This window comes from Schistocerca serialis, chromosome 10 (assembly GCF_023864345.2).
Source record: "Schistocerca serialis cubense isolate TAMUIC-IGC-003099 chromosome 10, iqSchSeri2.2, whole genome shotgun sequence".
Taxonomy (NCBI): Eukaryota; Metazoa; Arthropoda; class Insecta; order Orthoptera; family Acrididae; genus Schistocerca; species Schistocerca serialis.
The window spans coordinates 37,953,048-37,974,962 of NC_064647.1; the positions used below are offsets into that span (position 1 = coordinate 37,953,048).

The window sequence follows — 21,915 nt, forward strand, 5'->3', positions numbered from 1 at the left end:
CAGCTCGCCCTAAGTTTTTCCGGGCACGCCCTATTCCGATGGCGTTGCGTGCACCTGTCAAAGCTGAGATAGACAGGTTGACAGCTTCGGGGATTCTCCTTCCTGTTACCTCCAGCGAATGGGCATCGCCAATCGTGGTGGTTTCTAAACCAAACGGGAGTCTGCGATTGTGTGGTGATTTTAAAGCCACAGTCAACGCTCAGAGCCTCATTGACACTTATCCTCTTCCTCGTCCTGAGGAGTTATTTACCAAGCTCGCTGGGGGCCAGTTCTTTTCCAAACTTGACTTATCGGAGGCGTACCATCAGTTGCCGTTGGATGCGTCTTCCAAGGAATTTCTCGTCATCAACACTCCTTGTGGGTTGTATCAGTACCAGCGGTTACCATTTGGCGTCACTAGCGCGCCGGCCATTTTTCAGCGGTTTTTGGAACAGCTCACGGCTTCCGTTCCCAGCTGCATCAACTACCTGGATGACATTGTTGTCACGGGGGCCTCCACTGAGGAGCACCTTTGCAATTTGCGTTCACTGTTTCGGGTTCTGCATTCGGCTGGATTGAAGTGCAATCTGGACAAGTCACAGTTCTTCCAACCCTCCATTGTGTATCTTGGTTTCCACTTGTCCCGTGAGGGTATACGTCCTCTACGGCAGCACGTTGCGGCCATTACCACTCTACCCCGGCCATCTACGGTCAAAGAACTTCAGGCGTTTCTAGGCAAGATTGCTTATTATCACAAATTCATTCCATCCGCGGCGGTGGTGGCTCATCCTCTGCATCACCTGTTACGCAAAAACGTTCCTTGCTGTTGGTCAGACGAGTGTGAGCAGGCTTTTGTCCGCCTGAAGGCTCATTTGCAGTCGGCGCCTTGTCTTGCCACATTCCGTCCGGGTCAGCACTTGGTTCTGGTGACTGACGCGTCACAGTATGGCCTAGGGGCTGTTCTCGCCCATCGGTATGAGGATGGGTCAGAACGACCCATCGCCTATGCTTCCAAGACCCTCAACGATGCCCAACGGCGTTACTCTCAAATCGAAAAGGAGGCGCTCGCTATCATTTATGCTCTAAAAAAGTTCAGCGTTTTTTTGTATGGTTCTAAGTTTCACACCATCACCGACCACAAGCCGCTGGTCTCTCTGTTCAGCCCCTCGGCGTCGCTTCCGGATAAGGCAGCTCACCGCCTGCAACGTTGGGCCTTATATTTGTCTCGTTTTCACTATGAGATTCACTATCGCCCCACGGCCTAGCACGCCAACACTGACGCGTTGTCGCGTTTGCCAATGGGCCCCGACCCGGTTTTCGATCGAGATGAACTACTCTGTTTCCACATTGATGAGGAAGAACGTCGTGTGGTCGAGGGTTTTCCACTTACCGGTTCGCAGATCGCGTCGGCTACTGCGCGGGACCCGGTCCTGCGTCAGGTGATCGGTTTTGTTCAACGGGGTTGGCCGGACAGGACCAAGGGCTGGGCATCGGATCCCCTTCGCAACTACCATGCCTTGCGTCTTCGTCTGTCTGTTCGTGAGGGTGTTGTTCTTCTGGCCACGAATGACGCATCTCCACAGGTCGTGGTGCCAGCCTCTCTTCGCAAAGATGTTCTCAAACTATTGCATGAAGGCCATTGGGGGATTTCTCGGACTAAGTCCCTGGCCTGCAGGCACGTTTATTGACCCGGTATTGATTCGGACATCGCCCACATGGTCACTGCGTGTGGTCAGTGTGCTCAACAACTGGCTGCACCCCGTACAATGCCCTCTCCGTGGCCTGATCCGGTGCAGCCGTGGGAACGGGTGCACGCTGACTTTGCCGACCCCTTCCTCGGCACTTATTGGCTACTGTTGACTGACGCCTTCTCGAAGTTTCCGTTTGTTGTTCGATGTCCCTCGCCCACCACTGCGGCGATGACGCTGGCTTTGTCCAAAATCTTTGCGCTAGAAGGTCTCCCATCCACGATTGTCACGGACAATGGCCCTCAGTTCTCTTCGCAGGCCTTCCGTGATTTTTGTACTGGACAAGGGATTCATCATGTTACAGCACCGCCCTTCCATCCGCAATCGAATGGGGAGGTCGAGCGCCTTGTCCGCACTTTCAAAAGCCAGATGAAAAAATTCCTTAGAGATTTTTCCACAGATGCCGCTCTGTTGCAATTTCTGAGTTCTTATCGCTTCACGCCTCTGGGTGATCACAGCCCTGCTGAACTCTTGCATGGCCGCCAACCGCGCACTCTACTACACCTGCTTCACCCTGTCAGGCCTTGTACTGTGTCCCCTCGTGTGGGAAAATACTCGGTGGGCGCCGACGTGTGGGCACGAGGGTATGGATCTCACCCTAAATGGATTCCAGGGGTGGTCCAGGCTCTTCGCGGCCGCCGGCTTTGTGAAATACGTACGGACGACGGCATGGTTGTTTGCCATTACGACCAGATGCGCCCACGAGTGGTGGCCACGCCGGTGGCACCGCCCCTTCTTTCGCCTCCACCAGCCCGAGAAGCCAGTCCTGTCGTGGCTGCTGATCTTCCGTGCGTGTTGCTGCAGCCGACGTCGCTCCCATTTCCGAGTACGCCGGAACCGGCCCCAGTCGCGACACCGCCTTCTCCGGGACCCATCTCGCTGGAGCGCACCCCCAGGTCCACGACAGCTATGGATGCTGCTCCGGAGTTTTCACCCATCATCTCGTCCAGGAGGCATGTTCCACGCGCAAGCTTCCGTCCTGGACATTTTCGACCATACTCTCGTGTTTCTCTGCGGGATCTTCTCGGGGCCTCCCAAGAGGCCATGGATGTCTCCGCACTGTCCGTGTCTCCAAGGAAGTGAGTGTATTTTTTTCAAAGGGGGGAAAAGTGTTGTGACAGTGCCACGAGATTTAAAAGTGCCGCTATATCAGTACACGAACACGGCGATAGAGGCGCTCCGCAGCTCGGCCGAGGGCGGGAGCGCCACCTGGCTATGAACGGCGTTGGCCGCATGTCACGGCATGGCAGTCGAATGACAGATACGGAGTCAGTAGCATGTAACCCGCTATTGTTTCTACTTCGGTGCATCCACGCAATTTATTAGTGATTAAAGGTTATAACAGTTATCGCCCAATTTCTTGCTTATGTTGGCAGTACCATAAGGTAATTCAGGCTCGACATGTATTTGACACAATCACAGTTCGAAACACCCACGCCAGAATGGCCACATTAGTGTTTGTACCACATGGACTTTTGAACTTTATCTAGCAGGCATATATACACGTTTCTTTGTTCTAAGAAGGCACATCCCACAGCTGAATACTCCGTTCACCTACATCTACATGATTATTCTGCAATTCACATTTAAGTGCCTGGCAGAGTGTTCATCGAACCACAATCATACTATCTCTCTACCATTCCACTCCCGAACAGCGTGCGGGAAAAACGAACACCTAAACCTTTCTGTTCGAGCTCTGATTTCTCTTATTTTATTTTGATGATCATTCCTACCTATGTAGGTTGGGTTCAACAAAATATTTTCGCATTCGGAAGAGAAAGTTGGTGACTGAAATTTTGTAAATAGATCTCGCCGTGATGAAAAACGTCTTTGCTTTAATGACTTCCATCCCAACTCGCATATTATATCTGCCACACTCTCTCCCCTATTACGTGATAATACAAAACGAGCTGCCCTATTTTGCACCCTTCCATTGCAGTGTATGGTATGTACTGTATCTTATACGAGCAGAATTCATGTGACATCGGAGCACTGAGTGCTCTAATACACTGTTCCGTTTGTGAATGTTTTATTTTCCAAACATGTTCTTAAACACACTATCTTTAGAAACTGGACTTCATTAGATGATTTGCAACACCAGTACCCAAAAAACGAATACATTTCGGTATTTATACTCAGAAAAATCAAGCTGTTTCAAACTGCCTCTCATAAAATAGTAATATGGATACAATTCACTATGAAATAGCATTTATTAAGTACTTCATGGTTTTTATATTATGAGAACGAAAGTTGCTACTCACCATATAGCGGAGATGCTGATTCACAGATAGGCACAACAAAATGACTCTTACAATTAAAGCTTTCAGCGATTAACACCTACGTCAACAACAGACACACACACACACATACACACACACACACACACACACACATGCACGCGCGCACACATTCACATGCACACAACTTACACACACGACTGCAGTCTCAGGCAACTGAAACCAAACTGTGAGCAGCAGCACCAGTGCATGATGGGAGTGGCGACTGGGTGGGGGTAAGGAGGAGGCTGGGACGGGGAGGGGGAGGGATAGTATGGTGAGGGTGGCAGACAGCGAAGTGCTGCAGGTTAGAAGGAGGGCAGGGGAGAGGTGAAAGGGAAGGGAGGGGGGGAAGTAGTGACAAAGGAGAGATGTAAAAAGACTGGCTGTGGTAGAGGAATTACAGCTGTGCAGTGATGGAATGGAAACAGGGAAGGGTCTGGATGGGTGAGGGCAGTGATTAACGAAGGTTGAGGCCAGGAGGGTTACAGGAACATAGGATATATTGCAGGGAAAGTTCCCACCTGTGAACTAACATTCCTAATGCCCATGGCCTTACTACTACAGTACAATACCTTTCCTAATGCCCAACAGATTCCAAACCAACAACCTCCTTCCTAGACGCCATGACCAACTATATCCTCACCCACAATTACTTCTCCTTTGAAGGCATTATCTACAAAAAAAAATCCGGGGTATGGCTATGGGCATCTGCATGGCACCATCCTATGCCAACCTATTCATGAGCCATCTAGAGGAATCCTTCCTAATAACCCAGAATCCTAAATCCCTCACCTGTTTCAATTTCACTGATAAGATCTTTGCTATCTGGATCGAAGTTGAGGACAGACTGTCCACATTCCTCCAGAACCTTAACAACTTCTCCGCATTTGCTTCACCTGGTCCTACACAAAGCAACAAGATACCTTCCTAGATGTTGACCTCCACCACAAAGATTGTTACATCAGTACCTCCGTCCACATCAACCCTACTAACCACCAGCAATACCTCCACTTCGACAGATGCCACCCATTCCATACCAAGAAGTCCCTTCCGTACAGCCTAGCCACCCGTGGTCATCGCATCTGCAGTGAAGAGCAGTCCCTCTCAAAAATATGCGGAGGGCCTCACTGAAGCCTTCCCTGACTGTAATTATCCTCACAACCTTGTACAAAAACAAATCTCCTGTGCCTTAATTTTCCTATCTCCCACCACCTTCAAAAGTCCCACCGTCCAGCCACAGAGGAGCATTTCCCTCGTAACTCAGTTCCACCCAGGACTGGAGCAACTGAATTAAATTCTCCACCAGGGTTTTGATTAACTCACGCCATGCTCTGAAATGAGAAATGCTCATTGTCTTTCCCAGCCCTCCCACAGTGGTATTCCGTCGTTCACCAAACCTACACAATATACTTGTCCATCCTTACACAACCCCTGCTCCCACTCCCTTACCTCACCTGTAACAGACCTAGATGCAAGACCTGTCTCATACATCCTCCCTCCACAACCCGGGCTACCTGTGAAACAAGTCATGTAGCCTACAAGCTAAGCTGCAACCATTGTGCAGCATTCTATGTAGGCATGACAACCAACAAGCCGTCTGTCCACATGAATGGCCACCTACAAACTGTGGCCAAGAAACAAGTGGACTACCCTGTTGCTGAACACGCTGCGAAACATGACATCCTTCATTTCGATGACTGCTTTACAGCCTGTGCCATACGGATCCTTCCCACCAACACCAGCTCTTCTTAATTGTGCAGGTGGGAACTTTCCTTGCAATACATCCTATGTTCCTGTAACCCTCCTAGCATCAACCTCACCCATCCAGCCCCTTTCCTGTTCCCATTCCAGCACTACACAGCCATCATTTCACCATCACATCCAGTCTTTTTATATCTCTCCTTCTCCGCTACTTCCCCCCCCCCCCCCCTTTCCCGCCTCTATCTAACCTGCAGCATTTCACTGTCTACCACCACCACCATACTATCCCTCCCCCTCCCCACCCCAGCCTCCTCCTTACCCCCACCCAGTCACCACTCCCATCATGCACTGGTGCTGTTGCTCACAGTGTGGTTTCAGTTGCCTGAGACTGCAGTTGTGCGTGTGTGTGTGTGTGTGTGTGTGTGTGTGTGTGTGTGTGTGTGTGTGCGCGCGCGTGTGCGTGCGTGTGTGCGCGGGCGCGCACGCACAAGTCTATTGTTGACAAAGGTCTTAAAATCACTGAAAGCTTTAATTGTAAGAGTCTTTTTGTTGTGCCTATCTGTGACTCAGCATCTCCGCTATATGGTGAGTGGCCATTTTCGTTCTCATAATATTGTTACATTTAATCCTGGATTTTCCACTGTATGATTTGTCCTTCATGGTTTTTCATTTTTGAGGCAGAATTTGCATTTAACAGAAATTGTGAATTTTTCAGCTCCCTAGCAATCACACAGGAATTATTTCATTGTGTTGTCATCCAAAAATTGCAATGGTCACTGAACTGGTGTGAAATGGGCAATCTACACCTTCATCTACACTCCGCAAACCACGTTATGGCGCGCGGCAGAGGGAATTTAGTATATATGAGGTGCTATCCAAAATTTTTGGGACTGGTGCTGCCATCTGTTGAAGACCTTACCTTTGGACTAAGGGTCACCATCACTCTCGAAGTAGTTCCCATCCGCACGTACACACCAGTCCTAGTGCTTCTGCCACTGATCAAATGTCTTCTGGAAGTCCTGTTCTTTGAGCGTGTTTATCACCGCCAGCGATGCTTCTTGAATCCTCTCTAGAGCGTCGAACCGACGGCCTTTTAACTTGAGTTTCAGTTTTGGGAATAGCATGAAGTCGCAAGGTGCCAAATATGTCGAGTATGGTGGGTGGGGTACAACCGCCATGTTGTTTTTTTGCCAAAAAGGTTCTTGTGAGCAAGGAGGTGTGACAGGGCGCGTTGTCGTGATGCAGTAGCCAGTTCCCTTGACGCCATAGTTTAGGGCGTCGTCGCCACAAGTTTTCATGGAGCTGTCGCAAAACATCACAGTAGTACGTGGAATTCACTGTTTGGTTGGGTGGGACGAATCCTTTGTGCACAATTCCCTTTGTATTTAAGAAAATGATGATCATACTCTTCACTTTGCTCTTCACCTATCTCGCTTTTTTGGGTCTTCGAGAGCCCGTGCTCTTCCACCGGGATGATTGTTACTTTGTCTCTGGGTCATAACCGTAAATCCAGCTCTCATAGCTGGTGATAACTCATGACAAGAACATTGGATCATCAGATGCGGTGTGACAAAGGTCCGTGCACACTTCAACACGCTGTGCCTTCTGATCGGCAGTCAAGATCCTTGGCACAAATTTTGCGGCGACACGATGCATGCCCAATTCATCAGTCAACATTCGTTGACATGTCCCATAACCAATACCCACTTCATCCGCAAGGTCTTGAATGGTTTGACGTCAATCCACACAAACCAATTGCTGAAGTTTGGCAACCAATGTCTGGCATTGTGTGGCTAAAGGGCCTTCCAGTGTGAGCATCATCTTTGACATCTGTACGGCCGGCCCTGAACTGAGTATGTCACTCAAACACACACGTAAGGCTCATACTCTGCCCCCCAAACACCTGTTGAATCATTGCAAGGGTCTCCGTAGCACTTTTCCTGAAGAGTTGCACAGAATTTGATACACATGCACTGTTCTGTTCGTGGACCCCTTGTAAAATCGCCTCACACCAAACACAGAGTATTACAGAAATCACTGTGGACATGCAACACGTGAAGATCCACTACTCCTACTTTCCAGATGGCAGCACCAGTCCCGAAAATTTTGGATTCCACCTCGCAGCTGTCACTTCCCACCTTTCCTGTTCCAGACACGAATGCTGTTAAGCCTCCATATGAGCTTAAATCTTTAACCTTGCCTTCACAGTCTTCTCACAAAATATGCAAAGGAGGAAGAATATATTTGTTGACCCTTCTTGACACATACATCCTCAGAATTTTAACTGAGATCGGTCTCACAATGCCTGACACTTCTCTTGCAATGCCTGACACTTCTCTTGCAGCGCCAGCCATTGGAGTTGAACAAGCATCTCCGTGACAATATCACACTTACTAAATGAATGTGTGATCAAATATGCTGCTCTTCCTTGGATCTTCTCTAATTCATCAATAAAGCTTTTCTGGAAAGCGTCCCAAACTTTTAAGCAATACTCACGTATACAATGAGTAGAGGTTTTGTAAAATACCTCCACAGTGGGTGGACTACACTCCCTGAGAGTTCTTCCAATGTCTCTCAGTCTGGCATTTGCCTTACCTGTCATTAGCTTTATATCAGCATTCTACTTTAAATTGCTCTGTACACATTCACCAGATATTTAATGGGTGTGACTGCTTCCAGTGACCCTTCGGCAAATGTGTAATCAAACATATTGATGAAAGTATTCACAATGCATTAGAATTGTTTAAAAAACGCTAAACATCAAATAAAAAATAAAATGGTTCTTTTATTTCTAGAAACTGAAAGTATTACTGATATGTATAATTTCTTTACTTAACATTAGACATTTCAGATCTCTGTATTAAATTTTAATTTCTTATAATGCAATTTGTAATATAAAGGATAACGATCATTAAAAAAGTTATGAGTCAAGGTTATTAATATTTTCATTTCATAATAAAAACAGAAAGGAAATAAAAACTAATAAAGAAACATTGGTACTAGCAACAAATGAACCAGTGACTTTTTCAAGTACACGACTTACACGATACGCATCCAGCTCCTGGATCCTCTGTCACATTGCTCAAACTGTTTAATACTTAACAGTACTCAAAAATCTTCACAGTGTGATTTTACAAATATTTTTGAGAAACGCATTCCACAGCCTTGGGAAACTAATCTCATAGCACTGACCTTCAAATCTTCCTCTTCTTCTTCTAACTGAAGAGAGTTAGTCCACAAAGTCAGCTTGTGAGACTAGAAATAAGGAATCACCTGCTCCTTCGAGGAAGAAGAAGAAGAAGAAGAAGAACAACAACAACAACAACAACATGATGACGATGACGGCGGTGGTGGTGGTGGTGGTGGTGGTGGTTGTGGAGAAGGAAAGAAAGAAAGACGGATAGAAATTGCTCCTTAGAATCCAAAGGAACATTATACATATATAAATGGGGAGAGGATGACTCTTTATTCTAACACTACTGGTTGCAAAGGCAAGCTACAAAATAATAACTGCAATGCATTTTCGGAAGTTTCAACATAGTAATAAAAAGGTCCTTAAAAATTAGAATGTCACAGTCACACAGTTAAAGCTTAGGAAATGAACACAATGTCAGTTAGCATAAGACGTTCTCTGTCTACAGAAAAGTTGTTGTCATACCACAATTACACCAATTGATGTAGCAACCGAAGAGGTGAAAGACTGACTGTATCCATAATGTAAAAAAGACTTTTTGCAGAAAAAAAACAGGAAAAATACAAAGAGTCTCATCTCCTTCTGCAACAACTGAAGGGCACACACTCACATTAAGTCCATGGAATCAATCAGTTCTTCTACAACATTTAGTTGCTCAGGTGTCAGTGAATTTATCTCTCGATCCAACGGTTCAAGAATCAAGTCGTCACGAACGTCCTCTGCAAATGGTAGTTCTGTGTATACGAGATACTGTTAAAATTGAGAAGAAAAAAAAAAAATGTTAACAGAAGAAAACAGAAATCTCATGCATCATATAAAATGTCAACATGGCAATTACATCATTACAAATTCAAAAACAATATATACTTATGATCTGTATTAAAAGGAAAATTCACTAGAGAAAACTATAAATTTATGGGACAGGTTTTCTGGTAGGTAGCTATAAAATTATGTGACAGTATTGCTGCCCTTTTTTTTAACACTTAGTTAACACGAACAAGATTTCACTCCCGGCACTGATGTATGTTATCTTACAGGAAGTTTTAATGATTAACACGAATTTTGACCATCACAAATTGAGCAATATTTTTGCAGGACTCACTTTATGCAAAACATAACATTTTATAGAAGACACATTTATTTAATTAACAAGCAAGTTTAGAGGGAAGAAAATTTTACAACTAACAAATTTTGTACAGTTCTGGAGAAGTTAATGATAGTGTTTGCATATACATAAAATTTTTCATAGTTTATCAACTCCTGGAAGAAGAAAAACAGTTTTCTTTTTCAAAACTTGCTTTACACTCAAACTAGATCAGTGACACCTGAATATTAAATCCCTGTTTTTTACATTTAAGTTTTAAAATAATATTTCTTTTTTCTCTTATATATATTTTCAGGGGACTTCACCCTCATAAATTCTCCGTGAGCTGTCATGATCTTCATATTTCTCACCACCTGCAGAGAGTATGTCATTGTAGAAAGTCACTGCATCCTTAGTATTGGAAACACATTAGTTTCATTGCACCCTTCTTTTCTGCCCTCATATTGTTTATCTTGGGAATAACTGCTACATGTTTCATGCTTTGAATGAACAAATGTCCTCCTAAACATCATAACATACTTGTGATCTACAGAAATAAGTCGTTTTAGCACCACACACAATCTCACTACTGGTTCGTCTGTAAGATATTGCACATGTATCCATCGATTAGAAAGGCAAGGTAGATGCCAATATTTCATTAGAAATCCATCTGAATCTGTAGGAAAACCAGTCTCCTCCCCACACCAGTACTTTTCCAAACTTCGTCTGAATATTCCTGTATTCACGAGGTGATATGATGTCTTCTTTATTCTGATATTCCTTCTCAACTCTATCTAATACATGATCCAGTGGTATGAAACTGTGTTCACAAATAAGAAAACAGTGGGTAAGTTCAGAGAACACTCTTATGCATTTCATAAAATGTGGCAGGACATAGAGCATTATAGAATCCTTGTTCTCGCTGTTGCTCAGCGAGCCTGAAAAAAAGCTCAAGTTTCAATCTTCTTGTTTTGATTCATGTATCACCACAGTCAGATTACTGAAGCATATCTGTTGTGTGTAAAAATACTTCTCCAGTAGAGAGGTTTGTCAGAGGTTCACTTCATTGCATTTCATTGCATGTTGAAGACAATTTTTATGGTGTCCTAAGAGTATTTGTTAATTTTACACACTTCCTGGCACTCTTCATTTTCTGCTATCTCTATTTTCTGTTGGAGCTCCTTGCGCGTTGAACAGGTCTCATTGTGAGGGTTTTCAAAGCCGAGATTAAAATTCTTATAAAACACTGTCTTAAATTATGACACACAACAGCTTTTATTACCCAGTTGTCTTTGTCATTGCAAAAATTTTCCCACATTATATTTACATTTAATGTTTGGGCAAATATGACCTATGTGTTATCCCTCAGCTGTAATGAGACGCTCTACACTTACTTCAAAATGTGCTGTTTCACTTCTTAGATCATAACTACGTCGGCTGAAGTTGCTCTTGAGCTACATCTTTGTTCACGTCGTTCAGTGCTGAGCAATTCGGACTAAGCGATCCCACGATATACGTGTTATTTTTTGAAATATAGCAGCAAAAATTGGTATTTGCAATCCACCTCTAAGTTGTATCTCATACCTGACAGACAGTGATTTAAAAGCTTTAGCCTGGGTGGAATCTACAACACATCTAGCTGGTGCTCAGATTTCCATGTATGACAGAAGCAATGCATCTTGCTTGCTGTATCTCCTGAAGAATATAGATTTTTCAAGGACTATAATACACTACAGGCTATAAGATGCATCTTAATGTTTAACCAATTTTTTTAAAATAATATTTTTATTATTAGAATGCAAAGCCAGACTAAAAAAAAATTCTTAGTTTATAAAACTGAACTGACCTTTAAAATCCCTGAAAACTACCATCAGAACTTTCTACTTCTTACTGTTCTTCTTCTTCTTCATCTTCATTGTTGTCCTCTTCATATATAAGACAGTCTTCACTGCCATCTTTGTTATTTGTCCACGCTCCTTCAAAGATTTAACAACGATGTCCTTTCTCACTCTAGACCACATCTGTTTTATCCAGTCCGCAGCTTGTGGTCGTGTGGAAGAGTTCTCACTTCCCACGCCCGGGTTCCCGGGTTCGATTCCCGGCGGGGTCAGGGATTTTCTCTGCCTCGTGATGACTGGGTGTTGTGTGATGTCCTTAGGTTAGTTAGGTTTAAGTAGTTCTAAGTTCTAGGGGACTGATGACCATAGATGTTAAGTCCCATAGTGCTCAGAGCCATGTTTTGTTTTATCCACTGACACACTTGTTTGTGAGTTGTTTTAAAGCTCCTTTTGGCATGAATTCATCCATCATTCATTTGTTCCATTCCTCTCTCACATACACTTTAATGGTTTATTTATTGCGACACCAAGAGGCTGCAATTGTGAAGTATGATAAGTCGTCTCGGAAATATAGAAAACTCTACATATCCCTGTCTCAGTTTCTCTTTTGCAGAATTTTTAAAATGACTATTAAACTGACCTAGCACAAGAAGACAACACTTATTCAATAAAGCACCTTTCCTTCTCTCCCATACACTACTAATCCACAAATTCATATCAGCCTTGTTCATCCAACCCTCATCATGTATGTGAACAACAACACCTGGCAGTATTACAGAAAGTTTTGGCATTCTTTCTGCCTGAAAGTGATCACTGAATTAAGTTTAGTACTGTCAGTGCAACTTGAAAGGACAATAGTGTAGTTATTTTTTTATGTCCACTTGTTTTCATAGTTACAGTTTTAGCACCTTTCATGGCACAGATCTGTTACTCGGTACATCAAATATCAGAGGAGTTTCGTCCATATTTGCTACTTGGCTTAGTTGCATACTGGTTTTCTTTCAATACTGAATAATAAAGCAATCAAAAGGTAATATTTTCTCTTCATATTCTTGTGGCATTTTCTGAGATACTTTGGTTTTGGCTCACATGCTTGATAAACCTGTAGCACCTACCAACTCCATCCTATAAGACTGTTAAGTCCCACCGTAGCACTAACATGTATTTGAATCATTCTTGTATTAATTCTTTGACAATGTCCATGAATCAATTTCAATACATCACCATCTTGTTTTGGCCATTTTACATTCAGTCCTCTATTTGCACATTTAGTCTTCCTCATTTTTTCAGTTCTTCTTTACTAGCCCGCTAATCGTGAATGGTTTTTTCTGTGAGTGGCTGGCTGAAATGCCGTCCAGCAGGTCTGCTCCCATGTTGTTATGCATATGCTATTACTTTAAATTTATAGCACACACCACATGAATACCTTTTATTTTTTTCCATTATGAAACTAGCTACTAGCAAAAATATTGTATTGTTACTGATAACAAAAATCACTTTCAATTCAAGTTCACTGACACCGTAGACTGCAATGACGCATCATAGGCTAGACAGTGTTCTGGGTTTGTGATGATGAGGCGGGAGGGAGACAGTGTTAGCAAGCTTGTGAACTGCCGCAACACATGTTTGTCACATTAGTGCACTGCTGCTGCCAGTTGAATCCGTTGTTGCCAGACAAAGAAAGATCTCCTGCAGCATCGAACGTATGGCCATTTTTAAGACTGGCGGAAATTTTAAATCAAACACTGCACATTTTTATATTAATTTCAAATATAAGATGCCCCTGAATTTTGGAGGCAATTTTTGAAGAGAAAAGTGTAACTTACAATCCGTAAAATACGGTACCTCTAACGTCTTTGGCAAATCAAGTAGCATCAAGCAAGTTTTGAAAAAACTCCTACATACACTTGAGGTGAGATTTGCAGAAACAGACTGTATTCTATGTTCTATAAGTGCAGAATAAAGCCGGCTGCATCGGCTTGAAGAGGAAGATGAACAGTAGGTGTTAAAGAAAAAAAAGCTATTTTATTAAAAAAAAAAAAGAATAAAGTGAATTTTGTGAAAACGCTTCTCAATTGTGAACTGTTTTTAGTTCATTACATCGTTAGAGTTTTTTTCATTTAACCCGAACTTTCAACTCCACCCCACACTCACTGTTAAGAGCTGCATAAGTAACAATTGCAACTCCGACACCATGAATGATAAGCTTTGATCTACAAATTCAATTCTGTGTTGGAATTGGCTTTTCTTTTTCTTGAGGAGTGAGCAAGTGTGAGTAACGTTAAGTTGCCAGCAGTAAAAGTGGGGTCATGACTGATAGGAAGCAAGCATAGATCTGCAAATAAAACTAAAAATCCTGAAGGAAGCAAACTGATGTGTACCGAAGAAAAGGACAACTGCCAGAAAGTATGAACTTGCCAAATCTGCTTTATTCACAATACTTATGGATCGTAAAAAAATTCTTAATCCTGTTGTGTCGGTTTCCAAGTAACAGAGGACTTCACAGTGGTAAGTAGAGTATGTTGAAACTTTACATCTAGCACGATTCAACCTTATGTGCACTACCAATGTATCTTTTAAGTGGACATGTAACTCAGTCAAAGGGAAACAAGATTGCACAAAATTTACACATGGAAGATTTCAGTTTTCAGCTGCTTGGCCACTTCAAAAGAGGGACACCAGAAGAGAGAGTACTGAGCCATACACTGAAAGGGCACCATATGCTGAGGCCTGCCTCCAGTGTGGCACAACATAGGCATACGTAAAATGGACTACATTACGCTTACACCGTACGTCACTCAACTAGTCCTATCCATCTTTCATAGTAATGATCGCGATGTCACAGGGGGCTTCTGCCTGATGATACAAAAATAGTTCTCAAGTGAACATTCATCTGTTAACAGTGGTTATAAATGGACTAGAGACCAACTCAGGGATTGATACAGCATCTGATCAATACCTGCTGCAGGTCACATTAGGTTTATGAACAGTGTCCCAAAACAACATCAGTAACCAGCACAGCCCAACTGAACCACCACTAGTTAAGTTCACTGAATTCAGAAACAGATCGGTGGTCATGCTTACAAGTGCGAATGAACTTTTAACAACACTGCCATGCCTCACCTTCATGCTAAAGTTCAACAGTGCAATGTATCATTTAATAAATTATTGTTGAGTGTTATTAATGTGTATCAAAAATTTCTGTCCAAACATAGTTCACCCTGTGATGACTGTTTAGCTGCTGTGCACTAGCAAGTACTTTTGGTGGTACGAGGTTCTCTTCCTGCCACAATTATGTTGGACGCCAAATGTATTTGCTGCAAAAAAAGTTTGTTTTCCAAAGACAATGTAGTTGACATTGACTGTAGAAATTATTTACAGGTATTTTCATTATTCCAATTTAGGCACTTCAGCCATTATCAAGTGGTACACTGCAAAGGACTGTGCTTTAGCATATGTCAGACTTCAAAAACGCCGTCATCGTGTATGAGCCCATTAACAATGTCACCATTTTTAACATAAATCCCAACAAACTACTGTTCTTGTACACTGTTTACATGAGAACAGTAATTTTTTTGGGATTTATGTTAGAGACTATAACATTGTTAACAGGCACCGACATGTTGATGACGTGTACATGTTAGATGATTTTTAAAATCTGACACTTGCTAAAGCAGTTTTTTGTACTATACCCATTGATAATTACCTTAAGGTCTAAATTGCAATAGTAAAAATGGATAATTTCTATAATCAATAGCAACTATGATGTCTTTTAAAGAAGTTTTACATGACTGTGTGTGTGTGTGTGTGTGTGTGTGTGTGTGTGTGACTAACAAATCATAAAATTAGTTGTGAAATATATATATAGATTAAGTATAAAATATCAAGAAATGTTAACCAGTACACATGAAAATTATGCAAAGAAGAAAAACAACACTACAAGCCAATGTGGAAAAATTTTAAAAATTAATTTTACAAAATATTTTACCTTTCAGCTTACCTCAAATCTGTCTTCAATCTTTGGGAAGAGTACACCCACATAGGGGTCAGAGTTACTCTGATACACTCTTCGAACAACAGCTACCATATCTAAATTCTGCATGGCTTGGATAACAGCAGAGAACGCAGAGCCAGCCTCCTAAGGATGGGGGATACAAAATTGAAAACAAGTTGAAAAAAGATGCACATATGTGAGGATCTAGTGACAGAGAAGCATTGGACTTACTGTTCTGCCATTTTGGAGAGTGAAGTACAGGACACCATTGCCCATGAACAGGTACTGAGGCACATTTTTTGCTGCTGTGAAACACAACACAGTCAGTGACTTTGCTGGAGAACTGTATGACATTGCCTGTTCGTCCACCTCTGCAATAAAATGAGTAATGTAACCAAGTGGCAAATACGAGGAATACAAATAAGTGCCAAGATATGGACACTCAAGAAGTATTGTGTGTAAAAAATTTGCAATAAAATGGTGCGCTGTAAGTTGTATATTCTGTTAACTTCGGCAGCAAATATATTTTAAGAAAATCATTTCCCCCTTATTAGTGTAGGTACTTATATGGTTAGTGCAATAACTCCATTTCTTCCCTACTCAATGGTTTGTTTCTTTGAAGTCAGCATATGAAATTTTACTGTAAGATGTAGTCTTATTTCTTGCGGATTCAGTTGCTGTGTTGTAATACTGTGTTTTACACATACTGTAACTGTGATATTAAGTTCTCTTTAGTTTCCAGCTTCAACAATAGTAGTATATACTGTCAACAGTTTTCAACTCTGTTACACTCACCTGTTAGTGAGCACAACCTTGACAACAGTTTGAAATGAAAAGTTATCGTCAAGGAATTTAAATTTTCTATCAAGTTTTTCTCTCACTATCAAATGAAACTAAATGGTTTCACAGATCTTTTCAAGTCCAAGATGCACATATGCAGACTAAAGTGATGAATGAAAATTTGTACTTACCCTGGGATTCGAACCAGGGTCACAGACTCACTAGCCACATGTGCTAACCACTACAGTGGCTTTGTAGAACTGCATGGACTACCCTAATATTAAACTTCCTGGCAGATTAAAACTGTATGCCCGACCGAGACTCGAACTCGGGACCTTTGCCTTTCGCGGGAAAGTGCTCTACCAACTGAGCTACCAAAGCACGACTCATGCCCGGTCCTCACAGCCTTACTTCTGCCAGTATCTCGTCTCCTACCTTCCAAACTTTACAGAAGCTCTCCTGCGAACCTTGCAGAACTAGCACTCCTGAAAGAAAGGATACTGCGGAGACATGGCTTAGCCACAGTCTGGTGGATGTTTCCAGAATGAGATCTCATTCTACCCTAATATTCCTCCCTCATCAATCCCAGTTCCATTCACATCTCAGCCTACTTGGTATTCTCCCTAAACTCGAACGGAACTGCAGAGCCTCTCCAACTCTACTGAAATACCACCTCAGAATCGAACGAAATGGGAGGTTCTCTGGAACCATAGAGTGTCATTTGATTAATATACCTATGCTTATGTTTCATGCAAGGTAACCTGTTTTTTTCAATGCTGCGTTGGAGAGCCTCTGCAATGCTGTTTGAGTTTAGGGTACTTACCAAGTGGGCTGATGTGCGAATGGGAATATGGATTGAGGAGAGAGGCGTACTAGGATAGTCCGTACAGTTGTGCAAACTCACTGTGTCAGGGTGGCATAGTGGTTAGTGCATCTACTTAGTGATCAGGAGACCGGGTCTGAATCCCAGCCACAGTACAAATGTTTTCATCGCATCAATCTGCATGTACACATCATTTCTCTCATTATTTACACAAATCTATTCTTTATTGGTTGTAGTTTCAGATCTTAAAGTAAATTTACTGAATTGAAGCATAAAAGGTTAAAACAAACTTCATGAGGTTAATTTAAAGTTTAATGTTTAGATGAATATGGCATCACGAATTACGGATCAACCGCCACCCCGCAGACAATGCTGTTCTTGCACAGGTGTCGTTTATTTGCTGTTTGTGTCTTGAAATTGCTCTGACTGTAATCAAGTGAGATTGGAAGCTGCTTTCAATTGGTGTACAGGTACTGCTGGAAGAAACTTCAACTGTTGCGTGCCACAGCTACGAAAGGTAGCTCAACTACTATCATCTCCAATGGATACTGTCTGCTCTGCAGAAAGTGCTGAGTATTCCACCGCTCATCCACTCAACTGCGTGTGGTGTGTTGGTGGCAGGTCTAAGGGCCCTTTACAAGGAAGTAAGGGACCAGAGACAACTCAATGCTGTGCGAAAAAACCTGCATAAATGTCCAGTCAGATCTTGATCAGATTTCAAAGTGATGCACAGATTTGTTGCTTGCTTTAAATGTTCAAAAATGTGAAGTTGTGGACTTCACAAAATACAGAAAACATAACATCCTACAATTACATCATCAGTGAGCCACAAATTAGATCATTCAATTCATAAAAATTACCTGAGTGTAACAATTTGCAATCAGTCAACAAAGGAGACTGTTCATAACACACTTGTGGTTCAAATGATTCAAATGGCTCTCAGCATTATGGGACTTAACATCTGAGGTCATCAGTACCCTAGAACTAAGAACTACGTAAACCTAACTAACCTAAGGACATCACACACATCCATGCCCGAGGCAGGATTCGAACCTGGGACCGTAGCAGTCACGCAGTTCCGGACTGAAGCGCCTAGAACCACTCCGCCACTGCGGCCGGCTAATACACTTGTGCTACACGATAAAAATATAATGTCACTTAGGATAAAGAGAACAGAAAACCTGTTGTCATACAAACTTACACACATCTAAACAACAACAGAGTTGTCGGTCAGTTAATTCGGGGGGAGGAGACGAAACAGCGAGGTCATCGGTTCCGTGAAAGTAGGGAAGGATGGGGAAGTAAGTCAGCTGTGCCCTTTCACAGGAACCGCCTTGGCATTTACCGGAAGCAATTTAATTTAGGGAAATTGTGGAAAACCTAAATCGGGATGGCCGGACGTGAATGACAGAGTGGACAAAAGACTGGTGGTTTCTTTACTATAATGAGCTGCAGCAGATTTCAGTCTATGAGGAGGACACTGGGAAAATGCAGTTAGTCTACAAAGGAGACTGAAATTTACTGGCAGATTAAAACTGTCTGCTGGACTGGGACTCGAACCTGGAACCTTTGCTTTTTGTTGGCAAATTTTGTACCAACTGAGCTATACGAGCACAACTCACGACCTGCCCTCAGAGCTTGTGGGGGGTGAAATGAGTTGGAATCCTAATTTCCATTAATTTTGCGACCACAACTGCTGAGGTGTTAGCTGGTGCATTGTCATAATGGAAAAGGACTTTTTTCTTGCAGCTCAGTTTTCAAACGTCTAATAACGATGAATAATATGCACCTGTAATAGTTTTACCCTTTTCCAGATATTTGATGAGGATTATCCCTTGTGAATCCCAAAAGACAGTCACCATAACCTTCCCGGCCGAAGGAATGATCTTCACCTTTTTTAGTGCAGATTCTCCCTTGGTAACCCATTGTTTAGATTGTTGTTTGGTCTCAGGAGTGTATCCATGTTTCATCCACAGTGATGAAACAATGCTTAAAGTCCTGCAGATTCTTCCTGAACAGCTGCAAACCATCTTTGCAACACTTCACATGACTCTGTTTTTGGTCAAGTGTGAGCAATCACGGAACTCCTCTTGTGGATAGCTTTCTCATGTCCAAATGTTTATGCGAAATATTATGTACCCATTCATTCGAGATGCCCACAGTACTAGCAATCTCACGCACCTTAACTCTTCTGTCATCCATCACCATATCGTGGATTTTATCAATGATTTCTGGAGCCATAACTTCCACAGGGCGTCCAGAATGTTCGACATCACTTGTGCCCATATGGCCACTCAGAAACTTTTGAAACCACTTATAAACTGTTCTAATTGAAGGTGCAGAGTGACCATAATGTTTATCAAGCTTCTCTTTAGTCTCCTGAGGTGTTTTGCGTTTCATAAACTAATGTTTAATCACCACATGAAATTCTTTTTCGTCCATTTTTTGACAATCACTCAACTTCCTTGATTCACATGAATGCCATACACAAAGAAATAGACCAATATGTCTAAAACTTGGTGTGCGTTCTTTACAAAGATGCTTCTAATTAAACATGACCTCAATACGTGCCGGTGGTGCCATCTCTCGGATTTTGCATGGACTTTTCAAATGCCCCTCGTATCTGTGTTTGTGTTCATTTTGATTTTGACAATTTGGTAGCGATTTTAATTTTTGTATGTCTACTTTAATCATCCAACAATCAATTGTGAAAATTACAGTTCTGTTAGTGATGGGCATGATAAGGCATATTGTGAAACATTACTAAATACCTTCTCTAAAAACTACCTAGTTTAGATAGTTCAGAACCCAACTCATGATGGAAATACATTGAATCTAATAGCAAGAAAAAGACCTAACCTCCACATCAAAACTGGTTATCAGTGTTCATGACATGGTTGTGGTAACAATTATTACCGAAGTACAAAAGGCAACTAAAACAAGCAAGAAGACAGATATGTTCAGAAAACTACATTTATAAAAGCAGCAGTGTCATATCTCAATGAGGAACTTGAAACTTACAGCATAGGGCAGGAACATGTGGAGGAACTATCACTCAAAATCGAAAGAATAATTGACCATGCACTAGACAGATATGTACCTAGTAGAGCAGTTCATAATGGGAGGGACCCTCCATGGTAAACAGTCACTGTAAAGACACTTCTACAGAAACAGAGATTACTGCACAACAGGTGTAAAACAAAGTGTAGGCTATAGATAAATAGACGCCGAATGAAACGTGTTTGGCTGTCAAGAGGGCAGTGCATTAATCCTTCAATGACTGCCATAGCAGAGTACTGTCAAATGATCTTTCACAAAACTCAAAAACATTCTGGTTCTATGTAAAGCCTGTTAGTGGAACCAAATTTAGTGTCCAGTCACTAGCGAATAGAACAGGAACTGAAACTGAGGAAAACAAAATAAAAGCTGAAATGATTAACTCTCTTTTCAAATGTTCCTTTACAAAGGAAAACCCAGAACTGCCCCAATTTAATTCTCATGCTACTGAAAATATGAGTAAAATCATCAGTATTAGCATCAGTGGTGTTGACAAACAGTTGAAATCATTAAAATTGAACAATGCTTCTGGACCCAATGGAATCTATATCAGATTCTACATTGAATTTGCAGCTAGGTTATCCTCTCTTCTAATTGTAATCTACTGTATATCCCTCAAACAAAAAACTGTGCACAGTAGTTGAGAGGAAATACAGGAAACACATGTGTGCAGGAAGAATAGTAAAAGTGATCCACAAAACTATCGTCCAATAACTTTGACACTAATTTGTCGCAGAATCTTAGAGCACATTCTGAGGTATCTTGAACAGAATGACCTCCTTCATGTCCACCAGCATGCATTCCTCGACAAAGGTGAAACCCAACACATACTTTTCTCACAGGACATACTAAAACTTCAGACCAACACATCCAGGTAGATGCAGTGTTTCTTGATTTCTGAAAAGTATTTGACACAGTACCACACCAACGCTTATTGTCAAAAGACTGATCATACGGTGTATCAAGTGACTGGATTGAGGACTTCTTGCAGGGAGGACACAGCATGTTATCTTGGATGGAGAGTCATTGTCAGATGTCGAGTAACTTCAGGGTGCCCCAGGGAAGTGTTTTGGGAGTCTTGCTGTTCATGTTGTATATTAATGACCTTGCAGAAAATATTAATAGTAACCTCAGACTTTTTGCAGATGAGGCATTTATCTATAGTGAAGTACTGTTTGAAAGAAGCTGCAATCAATATTCAGTCAGATACTGAAAATATTTCAAAGTGGTGCAAAGATTGGCAACTTGCTTTAAATGTTCAGAAATGTAAAATTATGCACTTCACAAAACAGAAAAACATAGTATTCTATGAATATAACATCATCAATGAGTCACAGCTGGAATTGACCAACTCATACAAATACATGGGTGTAAAACTTTGTGAGGATACGAAATGGAATGATCATATAGGCTCAGTTGCAGGGTAAAGCAGATGGTAC

At 42.1% G+C, this 21,915-nt stretch overlaps 1 protein-coding gene across 1 annotated transcript in view; it reads right to left on the minus strand.

The window, feature by feature from the left end:
- Positions 1 to 21,915, minus strand: part of LOC126425094 (X-ray repair cross-complementing protein 5) — a 187,238-nt gene that overhangs the window by 63,209 nt on the left and 102,114 nt on the right. The window contains exons 8-10 of the mRNA XM_050088012.1: positions 16,048 to 16,187; positions 15,823 to 15,960; positions 9,511 to 9,650 (exon numbers count right to left, since the gene is read on the minus strand). Of these exons, the coding sequence (XP_049943969.1) occupies positions 9,511 to 9,650; positions 15,823 to 15,960; positions 16,048 to 16,187 (418 nt within the window). The remainder of the gene's footprint in view (positions 1 to 9,510; positions 9,651 to 15,822; positions 15,961 to 16,047; positions 16,188 to 21,915) is intronic.